This window comes from Geotrypetes seraphini, chromosome 2, assembly GCF_902459505.1.
Source record: "Geotrypetes seraphini chromosome 2, aGeoSer1.1, whole genome shotgun sequence".
In the NCBI taxonomy this organism is placed as follows: domain Eukaryota; kingdom Metazoa; phylum Chordata; class Amphibia; order Gymnophiona; family Dermophiidae; genus Geotrypetes; species Geotrypetes seraphini.
The window spans coordinates 8,571,868-8,584,970 of record NC_047085.1 but is presented as its reverse complement, the minus strand read 5'-3'; the positions used below and the strand labels follow the sequence as shown (position 1 = coordinate 8,584,970).

General features: G+C 49.3%; 1 protein-coding gene across 1 annotated transcript in view; it reads left to right on the top strand.

Moving 5' to 3' along the window:
- PLEC (plectin) overlaps positions 1-13,103 on the top strand; it is a 523,889-nt gene that overhangs the window by 96,705 nt on the left and 414,081 nt on the right. The window contains 1 exon segment of the mRNA XM_033935291.1: positions 9,737-9,798. Coding sequence (XP_033791182.1) covers positions 9,737-9,798 — 62 coding nt within the window.

Below are 13,103 nucleotides of genomic sequence, written 5' to 3'. Positions count from 1 at the left end.
TTCCAAAGCCTTCCGCCCCCGTGGGAGTCCCGTTAGCTAGAGTGGGGGTCCCCGTGGGAGTCCCGTGGGCCAGAGGGGGGTCCCTGTGGGAGTCCCATGGGTTAGGGGGGATTACCGCGGGACCCCCGCAGGACTCACAGGATTCCCGCGATCCCCGTTCCCGTGCAGACCTCTACTGTATGGTATTGCTGTACACTCAGTTGCCCTTATCTGTGGTCCTTCTCTGCATTTTTAAGACCCGCCCTGATGTGCCATTGTGGGCGTCATTGGTGATTCATAAGGTGATTGCCCTCTTAAGGTATGACTTTGTCGTGCTGATAACAATTATCAGTCTGAATCTCTTTCCGACCCTTTTGCGACTCAGATCCAGAAAACAAACAAGAGAGGCCAGTAGCAGCCTCCTGGCTTCCTGCCAGAGCTCTCAGTCAGTCAGTCTGTCCCTGACCCTCTGTCCTACATTCTCTGCCTATAAATCTTTCCTTTTGGCTAAGTCTTAATAATAATATTGTCATTTATAGCTAAAGAGACATATGATCAAGAAACTGTTTAATTTTATTTTTGTGATTATGATAAACATACTGAGGGCCTCAATATAGTACCTGGTGGGCCGTAAGTTTGAGACCACTGAGGTCGAGTGTGTGTATCTGTGCATAGCTAAAGCATACCCCCCCCACCACCACCACCACTAACAAACAAAGCCTAGGTAAGGAAGCAGGGTGTGTCTGTGGAGCAGGAAGTGATTCAGGGTACAGGGTTATGAATCAGCCCTTCTACAAAATCCTCCCTCAATTGTCCTAGGACGATTCAAGGACACCGTGGGTAGCAGGATAGAGGCTGACTGCCCCCTCTCTCCCCCCCCCCCATTCTGGGGTACATGCTACCACTGCCCTCGTTCTCCCCTTGCCAGACACAGTTCTGGAAATGGGAAAAATCCCCATCTCTGACTCACTGAATAAGTCACTTAGTGGGGAGTTTTTTGCTCAGAAGTTGGTGTTTCCTTTTGAGTTTGCCGCTTTCTCAGAATTGGGGGGGGGGGGGTCCCCTTCCCTCCCATGTTGTTGTAACTTTCCGCCTCAACCACCTGTTGCAGTAATGCTTCTTGCCCAAAGGGAGGGAGGGAGAAGCAGAGACAGGCCGTGTCGGAGCTCCTGGCTTGATGAGGGTTAATAAGTGGGATGGCGTATGGATAGAGGAATGTGTGGCCCAGAGGTACTGGCTGGTTTTGTCAGGGCAGGTTAGAGGAATGTAGGGACCTGGGTGTGTGCTGGAGGGGCGGCTTCATCATATCCTATGCTCCCCCCCCCCCCCCACCTCCATACACATACACTGAAGTCTGGGGAAGTGTGAGTACAGCTAAGATCAAAGAGAGTTTTTGTATCCAGTGGAGGCTGCCAGGGCAGCGCATGGATCTCGCCTATCCTTTCTGACAGTGGTCGGGTTACCCCAGTTGATATCACTGATATACACTAGGGTCCGTTTGATGCCAGGGATCCTATGAGAAGGAGAAATAAGATTGGGAAGTGGCTGGTCACTGCCCGTCCTGGGCTCAGTACTGCTCACGAGATGCCAGGGATGCCCTGTCTCTGCTCACCAGTGGGGCTTTGAACCCATGTATGACCAACGTGCCCACAGCAATACCACCCCTCCTTCTCAGATAGGACTGAGCGGCACTGGCAGAGCTGTATGTGAGGGTCTCAAAAGCAGAAGAACAGCGCACTTTGAATTTGGGCGACCAAAATCATTGCATCATGTAACTTAAATAGACAGGTTTCCCCCGCATGTTCCCCAGGGGGTGCTGCAGGGCAGGAATGAGGTGCACTGTGCCTGTCTCGCATTTCTGTCACGTTCACAGATGTGGCACTGCCTCTGGGAATCTCATAGGATGTAAGGGTCAGGCTGAATCCTGTTGGAAATACTCCAAGGAAGCTGAGAATCTAAGATGAGGTTAGCACTGTTAACATCTGTCTAGCTCCAAGAATTAGAACCAGGGTTCTGTTAGAGAGCTGAGGCACCGTTTGTTTTCAGGTTTTGCTCTCAGCCCTGAGGTCGTGTCCCCTGGCTGCACTGGAGGAAAAGTCCATAGTCTGTTATTGAGAAAGACCTGGGGGAAGCCACTACTTGCCCTGGATCAGTAGCATGGAATGTTGCTACTCTTTGGGATTCTAGAATCTTGTTACTCTCTGGAATTCCAGAATCTTGCTATTCTTTGAGATTCTGTATGGAATGTTGCTACTCTTTGGGATTCTAGAATCTTGTTACTCTCTAGGATTCCAGAATCTTGCTATTCTTTGAGATTCTGTATGGAATGTTGCTACTCTTTGGGATTCTAGAATCTTGTTACTCTCTGGGATTCCGGAATCTTGCTATTCTTTGAGATTCTGTATGGAATGTTGCTCTCTTTGGGATTCTAGAATCTTGTTACTCTCTGGGATTCCAGAATCTTTCTATTCCTTGGGATTCTGCATGGAATATTGCTACTCTTTGGGATTCTAGAATCTTGTTACTCTCTTGGATTCCGGAATCTTGCTATTCTTTGAGATTCTGTATGGAATGTTGCTACTCTTTGGGATTCTAGAATCTTGTTACTCTCTGGAATTCCGGAATCTTGCTATTCTTTGAGATTCTGTATGGAATGTTGCTACTCTTTGGGATTCTAGAATCTTGTTACTCTCTAGGATTCCGGAATCTTGCTATTCTTTGAGATTCTGTATGGAATGTTGCTACTCTTTGGGATTCTAGAATCTTGTTACTCTCTTGGATTCCGGAATCTTGCTATTCTTTGAGATTCTGTATGGAATGTTGCTACTCTTTGGGATTCTAGAATCTTGTTACTCTCTGGGATTCCGGAATCTTGATATTCCTTGGGATTCTGCATGGAATATTGCTACTCTTTGGGATTCTAGAATCTTGTTACTCTCTGGAATTCTGGAATCTTGCTATTCTTTGAGATTCTGTATGGAATGTTGCTACTCTTTGGGATTCTAGAATCTTGTTATTCTCTGGGATTCCGGAATCTTGCTATTCTTTGAGATTCTGTATGGAATGTTGCTACTCTTTGGGATTCTAGAATCTTGTTACTCTCTGGGATTCCGGAATCTTGATATTCTTTGAGATTCTGTATGGAATATTGCTACTCTTTGGGATTCTAGAATCTTGTTACTCTCTGGGATTCCGGAATCTTGCTATTCTTTGCGAATCTGTATGGAATGTTGCTACACCTTGGGTTTTGGCCAGGTACCAGGGACCTAGATTGACCACCATGAGAACGGGCTACTGGGCTTCATGGACCATTGGTCTGACACAGTGAGGCTATTCTTGTGTTCTTCATCCCTGCTCTTGCTCTGGTCATACAGCGAAGGGTTAATGCTCTGGTGCTTCCCTGGGGCTGGGTTGCACTGTCTCTGCATATTTGCATTTCAGCCTTCCATGCATGTGGCTGTGTGTACAGATTCACCTATTGTTTTTTTTATTTCTATTCCGCATATCCTACAGTTCTGTGTGGCTTACCAATTATTCAGGGACTCAAGCATTATTGGGTGTATTTCCTAAAGCAGTTACCAGGGCCAGGCCAGTAAAGTCATCAGAAAGTACAGTAGTGCATGTCGCGTGTCTTTGAGGTTTCCTGTCTGGCACGGGGCCCCAAGAGAGAGCAGGGGCCCCGGGGAAGCCCTGGGCGTGGGGACACACCTAGCTGGGGAGAGGGAGGAGGAGCAGCCCAGAGGAACCAGCTGAGGCAGGCCTGGGACTGCTGAGAGGGAGTGGGCAGCAACAGCCAGGCGAGAGGCGTGTGCGGCACCAGACACACTCACTCACACACAGACCCGGCTGCCAGCAGAGCCTCTGAGCTAGAGGAAAGGGCTGTGCCCAGACGGCCTGTGCAGAGGGCACCAGGGGCTTTCCTGCCACACCAGCTCAATTAGCACAAGTCTGAAACCCGGCAGCAGTGGTGCCAGGCTGCACAGCACAAACGAGAGAGAGAGAGGGCGTCTTGAGACAGGAAGAAATGGCTCAGCAGCTGTACCGGAGCACTGCAGCCGTGCCCAATGCCACGGGTTCCTTCCGGCAGAGGACCGACTCCGAGGATAATCTTTACCTGGCAGTGCTCAGAGCCACTGAAGGCAAAAAAGGTACTGGGGGGGATAAAACAGCCCTTTCAGAAGCTCTGCCCAGCACTGAATGAGAGCCTCCACAGGGATAGGCAACAGGTGACTTGGGCAAAAGAGGGGCACAGCCACAGTGTGCTTTGAAGCCTAGAGCACCCCCTCAGGCCCTGTCATATTGTCTTTGGGCCTGGGAGGGTGTCACAAGACCAGGGTCAAATGTGGCTCTGCCAGCTCACTTGCTGCATAGACCAGCACGATGCTTTTGAGTTAATTCCACTTTGCTCTCCTTTGAAGGAGGAGAGTGTGGTGCAGTGGTTAAAGCTCATAGCCTCAGCACCCTGGGGTTGTGGGTTCAAATCCCGCACTGCCCCAGGATTGATAGGACATGGCACCTATTTTCAGTGCCACACCCCCTATTTATAAAAATCCATTTTCCTGACTTTTTCTTTCTCCTTTCTGAACTGTATTTCTGCTTTTCATACATCAGGGCGCTGCCCACATGGGATGCTGATGAAGCACCTCTCTTCAGCCGTCCATGCTGTAGTCATGCTTCATGTAGCAGTGTGATGAAGTTCTTCTCCAACTGTCTGTGCTGTATTCATTAGCGTTGCGTTACTAGGTCAAAGCAAGGATCCAGTAGAGGTCTGTTCTTCAGCTATCCGTGCTGTATTCATGCTCTACCTGTATCTGTGCGATAGTTACATGGAACTCTGCTAAAAATCTACTTTTTGGCTGTTTCATAAATTGGGAAAGCGCCACAAATACTTGGCTTTGGAGTGGTGGAATCAATTTAGCAAAAGAATGTTTCTGTAAAAGTCCGAATAATTTGAGGACTCTCTTGATTTTCTTGACTGTAAATGCTGCCCACAGACTCCTACCGTTGAATTTTTGGCCACTGTGTAAGCGCTTTGGACTCCTGCTAGGATTGGAGAAGAAAAATTGGAGAGCGCACCCTCCTGCAATATTTCATTCTCTTCTGCACTCCCAGTTCTTCACCTTTAGCAGTTAACTGGGGGCTTTTAAAGGGCAGAGAATGGCAGGAAATGAAGTCATTCCAGTGATCTCTGCCCTGCTGGCTTCCGCTGTGAGGGTCTTGTGTCTATAACCCCGGAGGGGCCTGAATCTATCCTGATCCCAGCAGAGGATTTGGTGTCCCTCTCTGGAAACCAGGGGATTGGGGTGAAACCCTGCCTCTGACGCTGCTTAAGGTCTTGGCTAATTGGCTGCTGTAGGCTGTAAGCTCTCAGGGGCAGGGACTCATACTGAAATATTTTTGTGTTGATCTTTCTGGATTTACTGTAGATTCCGCCACCCTCCCCCCCCCCTTCCAGGCCCTAATCTTTCTTTTCTCCTGAATGTCTTTCTGGCCTTAGCACCTGGCTTCCTGCAAGGGTAGAACAGTGTACATCTTTGCTGAGAGGAAGGGGCGTGGGTGCCTCTCTGTGTGCTCTCCCCCTCGGTCTCTGGATTCCCCCACCCTACGGTGATAAGGATCCCTGGAATGTGAGTGAGAGGTGGATGTCGTAAAGTGATGCAATAACCTTTGCCAGGGAGGAGCTCAGCTGACGATCCTTCTTTATAGGCCTCTCAAGGTTTTGCTTAGGACACTCACTTATCCAGTGGTGTGATAATAATAAAATCTGTATTTATATCAAAAGAACATCAGAATCAAGCCCAGTAGCCAATCCAGGTCCCTAGTAACTAGCCAAAACCCAAAGAGTAGCAACCTTCCATCCAGGGCAAGCAGAGGCTTCCCTCATGTCTTAATAATAGACTATGGACTTTTCCTCCAAGAATTTGTCCAAACCTTTCTTAAAACCAGCTACGCTATCCGCAGTTCAGATCAAGAGAAGCTGTCAAACACATGCCTGAAATACACCACTGAGATAATTGAAATAAATTTATCATATAAGTAAGTTTTCAGAGATCTTCTAAATGTTTGATGTGGACCTGTGGCTCCATCTCTCTGTTCTAAAACACTAAACTGCTTTCCTGTCTGCGGCATGGAGAGAAATAATGGAAAGGAGAACTAGGAGTAAGACCAGCAAAGGGAAGGAAAGGGGGGAGGGGTGTGCTAAAAATAAAACCATTTGTGCAGACGGTGCTGTGTGTAGCGGAGTGGAACAGCTTGTCTCTTTAGTGTATGCACAGGAGGTTAAGTGATTTTTGAAGGTCACTGAAGAGAGCTTGCCTTTGTGAGGCCCTGAATGCTCCAGCATCTGTGTCCAATTTGTGGTTCGTTCACGTGACTGCAGCTAATAACCCAGTTTCCAACCACTGACTACTGCATCCTGAGCATTGCTTTGATCCCTCTCTGAAGATTTGGCGAGGAGCCCTGATATACAGCAGTTCCAAGCCCCATCTAGTGTGAAACCCTTCAGCTAGGGGAGGTGTAGAGGGGGGGGGGGTCTTCCTTTCGCCTGTGAAGGGAGTGGGTGGCACATTCACAGTCTGGGTTAGGGGAGAAGTGGGGGCCTGACTGGAGGCAGCCAAAGCCCCCAGCCCGCAGGATTACAGACACTTTTTGGAAAATTCCACTCTGTTCTTTTCCCGCTTCTTTCATGGCTGGCAGGAGATTTCCTCAGTGAGACTGTGGAGCAGGCTGGGAGGGAGGGAGGGAGGGAGGAGCAAACCAAGCCGAGACAGGCAGAGCAAGAATGAATGAGAAGAGACTGCAAACCCTCAGGTCAGGGAAAATCAATGAAAGGATGAGGAAGGGGTGAAGCCTTCCCCCAATACCCTCCTCAGGTCAGGAGAAAACAGTGAGAGGAGGGGTGAAGCCTCCCCCCCCCCAATACCCTCCTCAGGTCAGGGAAAACAGTGAGAGGAGGGGTGAAGCCTCCCCCCCCAATACCCTTAGGTCAGGGAAAACATTGAGAGGAGGAGGAGGGGGGTGAAGCCTTCTTCCCCCCCCCCCCACAATACCCTCCTCAAGTCAGGGAAAAGCAGTGAGAGGAGGAGGAGGGGGTGAAGCCTTCTCCCCCCCCCCACAATACCCTCCTCAAGTCAGGGAAAAGCAGTGAGAGGAGGAGGAGGGGGTGAAGCCTTCTCCCCCTCCCCCCCCACAATACCCTCCTCAAGTCAGGGAAAAGCAGTGAGAGGAGGAGGAGGGGGTGAAGCCTTCTCCCCCCCCCCTACAATACCCTCCTCAAGTCAGGGAAAAGCAGTGAGAGGAGGAGGAGGGGGTGAAGCCTTCTCCCCCCCCCCCCACAATACCCTCCTCAAGTCAGGGAAAAGCAGTGAGAGGAGGAGGAGGGGGTGAAGCCTTCTCCCCCCCCCCCCACAATACCCTCCTCAAGTCAGGGAAAAGCAGTGAGAGGAGGAGGAGGGGGTGAAGCCTTCTCCCCCCCCCCCACAATACCCTCCTCAAGTCAGGGAAAAGCAGTGAGAGGAGGAGGAGGGGGTGAAGCCTTCTCCCCCCCCCCCCCACAATACCCTCCTCAAGTCAGGGAAAAGCAGTGAGAGGAGGAGGAGGGGGTGAAGCCTTCTCCCCCCCCCCACAATACCCTCCTCAAGTCAGGGAAAAGCAGTGAGAGGAGGAGGAGGGGGTGAAGCCTTCTCCCCCCCCCCCACAATACCCTCCTCAAGTCAGGGAAAAGCAGTGAGAGGAGGAGGAGGGGGTGGAGGGGGTGAAGCCTTCTCCCCCCCCCCCACAATACCCTCCTCAAGTCAGGGAAAAGCAGTGAGAGGAGGAGGAGGGGGTGAAGCCTTCTCCCCCCCCCCCCACAATACCCTCCTCAAGTCAGGGAAAAGCAGGGAGAGGAGGAGGAGGGGGTGAAGCCTTCTCCCCCCCCCCCCACAATACCCTCCTCAAGTCAGGGAAAAGCAGTGAGAGGAGGAGGAGGGGGTGAAGCCTCACCCCCAAGTCCTATAGCGGCCAAGTTCCGGGTAATTTTGCTTTAATGACGAACCCTTCACAGCAGGGCAGAATGCATCACGCATTTTAGCTTTTGTCCCTCCAAATCAACTGAGCCTGTTTCTTTCTCACTAGTTTGGGCAAAGATTTTTATGTGACTTTAGTACTTTGACCCTGTTTCGTGTAAACAACAAGTTTTTCTGACAGGTGGAGATGCTGAAAGAGCCCATCATTCAAGCCCCCTCTGCTCCTTGGCGGTTTGTACTTTGAATCCCTCTCTTCCTTCCACAGTTATCGTACCTGACAGCTGACTCACTCTCCAGCCCCATTTCCTCTGCCTACGGATTGAGTCAGTCTTCCTCTCCAGATGTGGCAGGAAGGGTTCCCGTGCTCCCGCTTTCCGTTCCCACCAGGAGCGGCTGGGGCTGGCGCCCTGCTCATCTCTCCCCGGAGAGCCTGGAGTTGCTGGTCCCAGCCACCTCTGTTGTTTTTACTTTGGATTTGCAGTCACTGCTGAAAAACCATTGGAAGGGCTCCAGATTTCAGGGCAGGCTGATCCAGTCCTGGGTTTACCCTACTGCATGCAGGGACTTGTAGTCTTGCCTTTCAGAACTGCAAGTACCAGCATGCAGTGGGTCAGCCCTGAAATTGTGGAGACAGCTGGCATTGGATATGCCCAACTCCTGACAGATAGCAATAGCCTGCCATTTGAGTAAGATACCTGGGCCCCTGAGTATCATAGAAATCATAGAAACATGGTGGCAGATAAAGGCCAAAAGGCCCATCCAGCCTGCCCATCCGCAGTAACCATTATCTCTTTCTCTGTCCAAGAGATCCCACGTGCCTATCCCAGGCCCTCTTGAATCCAGACACAGTCTTTGTCTCTACCACCTCTTCCGAGAGACTGTTCCATGCATCTACCACCCTTTCTGTAAAAAAGTATTTCCTTCGATTACTCCTGATCCTGTCACCTCGTAACTTCATCCTATGCCCTCTCATTCCAGAGCTTCCTTTTAAATGAGACTTGACTCATGCGTATTTACATTACGTAGATATTTAAACATCTCTATCATATCTCCCCTCTCCCGCCTTTCCTCCAAAGTATATAAATTGAGATCTTTAAGGCTGTCCCCATATGCCTTATTACGAAGACCAAACACCAGTTTAGTAGCCTTCCTCTGGACCGACTCCATCCTTTTTATATCTTTTTGAAGGTGAGGCCTCCAGAATTGTAAACAATATTCTAAATGAGGTCTCACCAAAGTCTTATACAGGGGCATCAATACCTCCTTTTTCCTACTGTCCATACCTCTTCCTATGCAACCTAACTTCACCTTTTCAACCTGTTTGGCCACCTTAAGATCATCACATATAATCACACCCAAGTCCCACTCTTCTGTCATGCCCATAAGTTCTTCACCCCCTAAACTGTACCGTTCCCTCAGGTTTTTGCAGTCCAAATGCATGTACTTGCATTTCTTAGCCTTAAATTTTAGCTGCCAAATTTCAGACCATTCTTCAAGCTTCGCCAGGTCTTTCTTCATGTTATTCACACCATTCGGTGTGTCTACTCTATTGCAGATTTTGGTATCATCCGCAAAGAGGCAATTCTTACCTGACAGCCCTTCGGCAATATCATTTATAAAAATGTTAAAAGGAGTGTCACTGATTGCTTGTGTTTGTAAATCAGTGGCGTGTGGGTCCCTGAGACTCGCAGAGAATGTACCCAATGTTAGGATAATATTCTAAATCGAGGCTCTTTTTTTTTCTCTTCCAGATGAACGAGATCGAGTGCAGAAGAAAACGTTTACAAAATGGGTCAACAAGCATCTCATCAAGGTGAGAGGGGAGTGAAGGTCACCCATGGGGAGAGTGCACTGCATGGTGGAAGGTAAACGGGGGGAGTGGGAGGGGGGAAGGTGGGGTATGTCTGAGAGGACAGGGAACGCTGGAGGAGAAACGTAAGAGTGTGTTCCTGCAAATCGCAAGAACCTGGGTACGACATGGTTATCAAACAGGCCAAATTTCATGCACTCGCTGAATGAGGGACCAAGCCTGGAAAAGGAAATGTGTCCGGTCCTCAGTTTCCCAGTATCCATCTGTCTTTCAGAACGAATGACCTCACGCTACCAGATTTTTCCCTCCTCTGCCTCTCTTCAGGTTGAAGGAGCTCGTAGAAGGGCAGGGAGTCTTTGAATGTCTCGCAGAGCATTTCCTGAACCCCTCAATCAGTCCTAAGGAGAGGTTGTTGGGGGAAGTTCAGTGTGAGAGCTATTCCTCCAAAGTCTACAGACTGAGATCTTTAAGTCTGTCCCCATAGGCCTTATGATGAAGACCACATACAAACAAGGTCTTCCCATCTCATGGATGGAAGGTTGGTGATACTCTTCACCCAAGATCTACTGCTAATTATTTCTATAGCATTAGCAGACATATATGGCGCTGTACACATATGCCACTTTCTCTCTCCCTAGTGGGTCACAATCATAAGTTTTTGTTGCTAGGGCGATGGAAAGTTAAGGAGCTGCACTGGGCTTTGAACTCGGTTCTCCAAGATCTCATCCTACTGTTTACAAAATCAGGCCATAGGGTAGACGTTGGTAGGGTTACCAAATGTCCTGGAATACCCAGACATGTCCTCTTTTTAGAGGGCTGTCCGGGTGCCTGTATGGATTTCCAAAACCCAACAGTTTGTCCAGGTTTTGGAAAGCCTCGAGCTCGGGGCTGCGTCTGGAGGACCTCTGAGCACGCTTGAATGAAATGCACGTCATCACATCGCATCCATGCTTGGAGGCCCTGGAGACGGAACGGGGTGTGAGTAGGAGCAGAATGGGGTGGGGCCACGTGTCCTCTTTTATTTTGTTTAATGAGGAAATCCGGTAACCCTAGACATTGGGGCTCTTTCAGCATCAGCAGTTTGGCAATTGAGGCTCCAGTCGGAGATGCTTTTCACACTCGGATCATCTTTTACACTTCCCAGCGGGGATCTGACTGCAAGGAGCTTTTTGAACATCAGCGTATCAGTAGATTATGACTTAAATGTTTGACTGTTTTCTAAACTGCCTTTAGTCGATTTAAGGAAGGTGGGGTGTAACCTTGGCATGCAGCAGTGTGTCTGTTGTAAGTCTTCCAGGACGCATATCCCAGCCTATAAACATGCCCCCTGGAAATGGGCTTTCGCAAGGTTGCCCGTGCTGGGTGCATTGGTCCACAGGGCGTGTGCGCATTGAGCGAAAGCATTCCCAGGGGCAGGAGTAGGGCAGGGATTGCAACAATGTATTTAATTTGATAGATTAATTGCCTCTGTCCTGGAACCCAAAGCAGTCTGCAGTTTAAATAGTCAGGAGAGGCTTCAGCCACCGGGCAATGCCGCTGAATATTGGCTCCTGAGCACCCATGTAGAAATTGAGCAGGTCAGGGGCGCTTTTGGGGAGGAGCCGGCAGCATTCAGTGACTCGTGGTTTGGTTAGTTATGCAGGTTCTGGCACTGTCAACTCATACCTTTTTACCCCTCTTAGCCAACTTCTGTCCCCCTCACACCCATGGCATTAAGAACCCTCACTCCTGGTCTCAATAGGCCTCCCTGTGCATTTTGTGAGGTCATCGTGTGGGCGTGATCAGAGCTGACTTGCAATTGGTTGGTGCCTTGTGATGTCATGGTTGGATCACCCAAGGGGGTTTGGCATAAAATGTCCGACGTCATCTGACCGGTCAAAGCCAAAGTTTTCTCATTTGGGAAATTGGTTTCTGGGAAGCGAAAAAAGCACTTCTGTGCCACCTAAAGATTAGAGAGGGCTGGAAAGCCGATGGTTGGCCTGGGGTGTTGACGTGAGGCGTAGCTAGGTGGAGTGCGAGGGAAAGAGCCGCTCCCTGAAACAAATTTTGAATGAATGGTGGCGATGCAGATTGGCCCTTCGGCCGTGCACTGGTACCCTTTTTACAAAAGGTCTGCTCTCCCTGGGGTCAAAACCTGGCTACGCTTCTTCTTCAGGCTATAATGAGGGTGGGGATCACCCGAGTCCAGCCATCTACGTCTCTCTACTCTGCAACATCTCCTCTGGAGCAATTGCCCCTCCCCCCTCCCCTCCCTTCTGAAGCCATTCTTCCTTCTCTCCTCTCCACAGCATCCTCATCCCTGCGACGCGTTTCCCCTTCCTGCATCAGCTGCTTCCCTGTATCCACTTCCCATCCTGTAATACCCGTTCCTCTTCCTCACCCCTGTAGCCCTGTTTGCCTGTCTTTCTCTTTGTCTTTCTCCTGTACAGCTGCCCCCTCTTTTTACCCCCTGTTGTGGATCATCCACCCCCATCTTGCCTCCCTTGTATGCCCTATTCCACTCCTCAGCCTCCACATCTGTATTCACACACTTTGAATATATTCTAGCAGTGTTAAAAAAGCTTACATTGGCTTATCATTTGGCAGAAAGGCATGGGGGGAAGCCACTGCTTGCCCTGGATTGGTAGCATGGAATGTTGCTACTCTTTGGGATTCTATATGGAATCTTGCTATTCTTTGAGGATTCTGTGTGGAATGTTGCTACTCTTTGGGGTTCCGGAATGTTGCTACTTTTTGGGGTTCCGGAATCTTGCTACTCTGAGATTCTGGAATGTTGATACTCTTTGGGATTCTATATGGAATCTTGCTATTCTTGGAGATTCTTTGTGGAATGTTGCTACTCTTTGGGGTTCCGGAATGTTGCTACTTTTTGGGGTTCCGGAATCTTGCTACTCTGAGATTCTGGAATGTTGCTACTCTTTGGGATTCTATATGGAATCTTGCTATTCTTGGAGATTCTGTGTGGAATGTTACTACTCTTTGGGGTTCCGGAATCTTGCTACTCTGAGATTCTGCAATGTTACTACTCTTTGGGATTCTATATGGAATCTTGCTATTCTTTGAGAATTCTGTGTGGAATGTTACTACTCTTTGGTGCTCCGGAATCTTGCTACTCTGAGATTCTGGAATGTTGCTACTCTTTGGGGTTCCGGAATGTTGCTACTTTTTGGGGTTCCGGAATCTTGCTACTCTGAGATTCTGGAATGTTGCTACTCTTTGGGATTCTATATGGAATCTTGCTATTCTTGGAGATTCTGTGTGGAATGTTACTACTCTTTGGGGTTCCGGAATCTTGCTACTCTGAGATT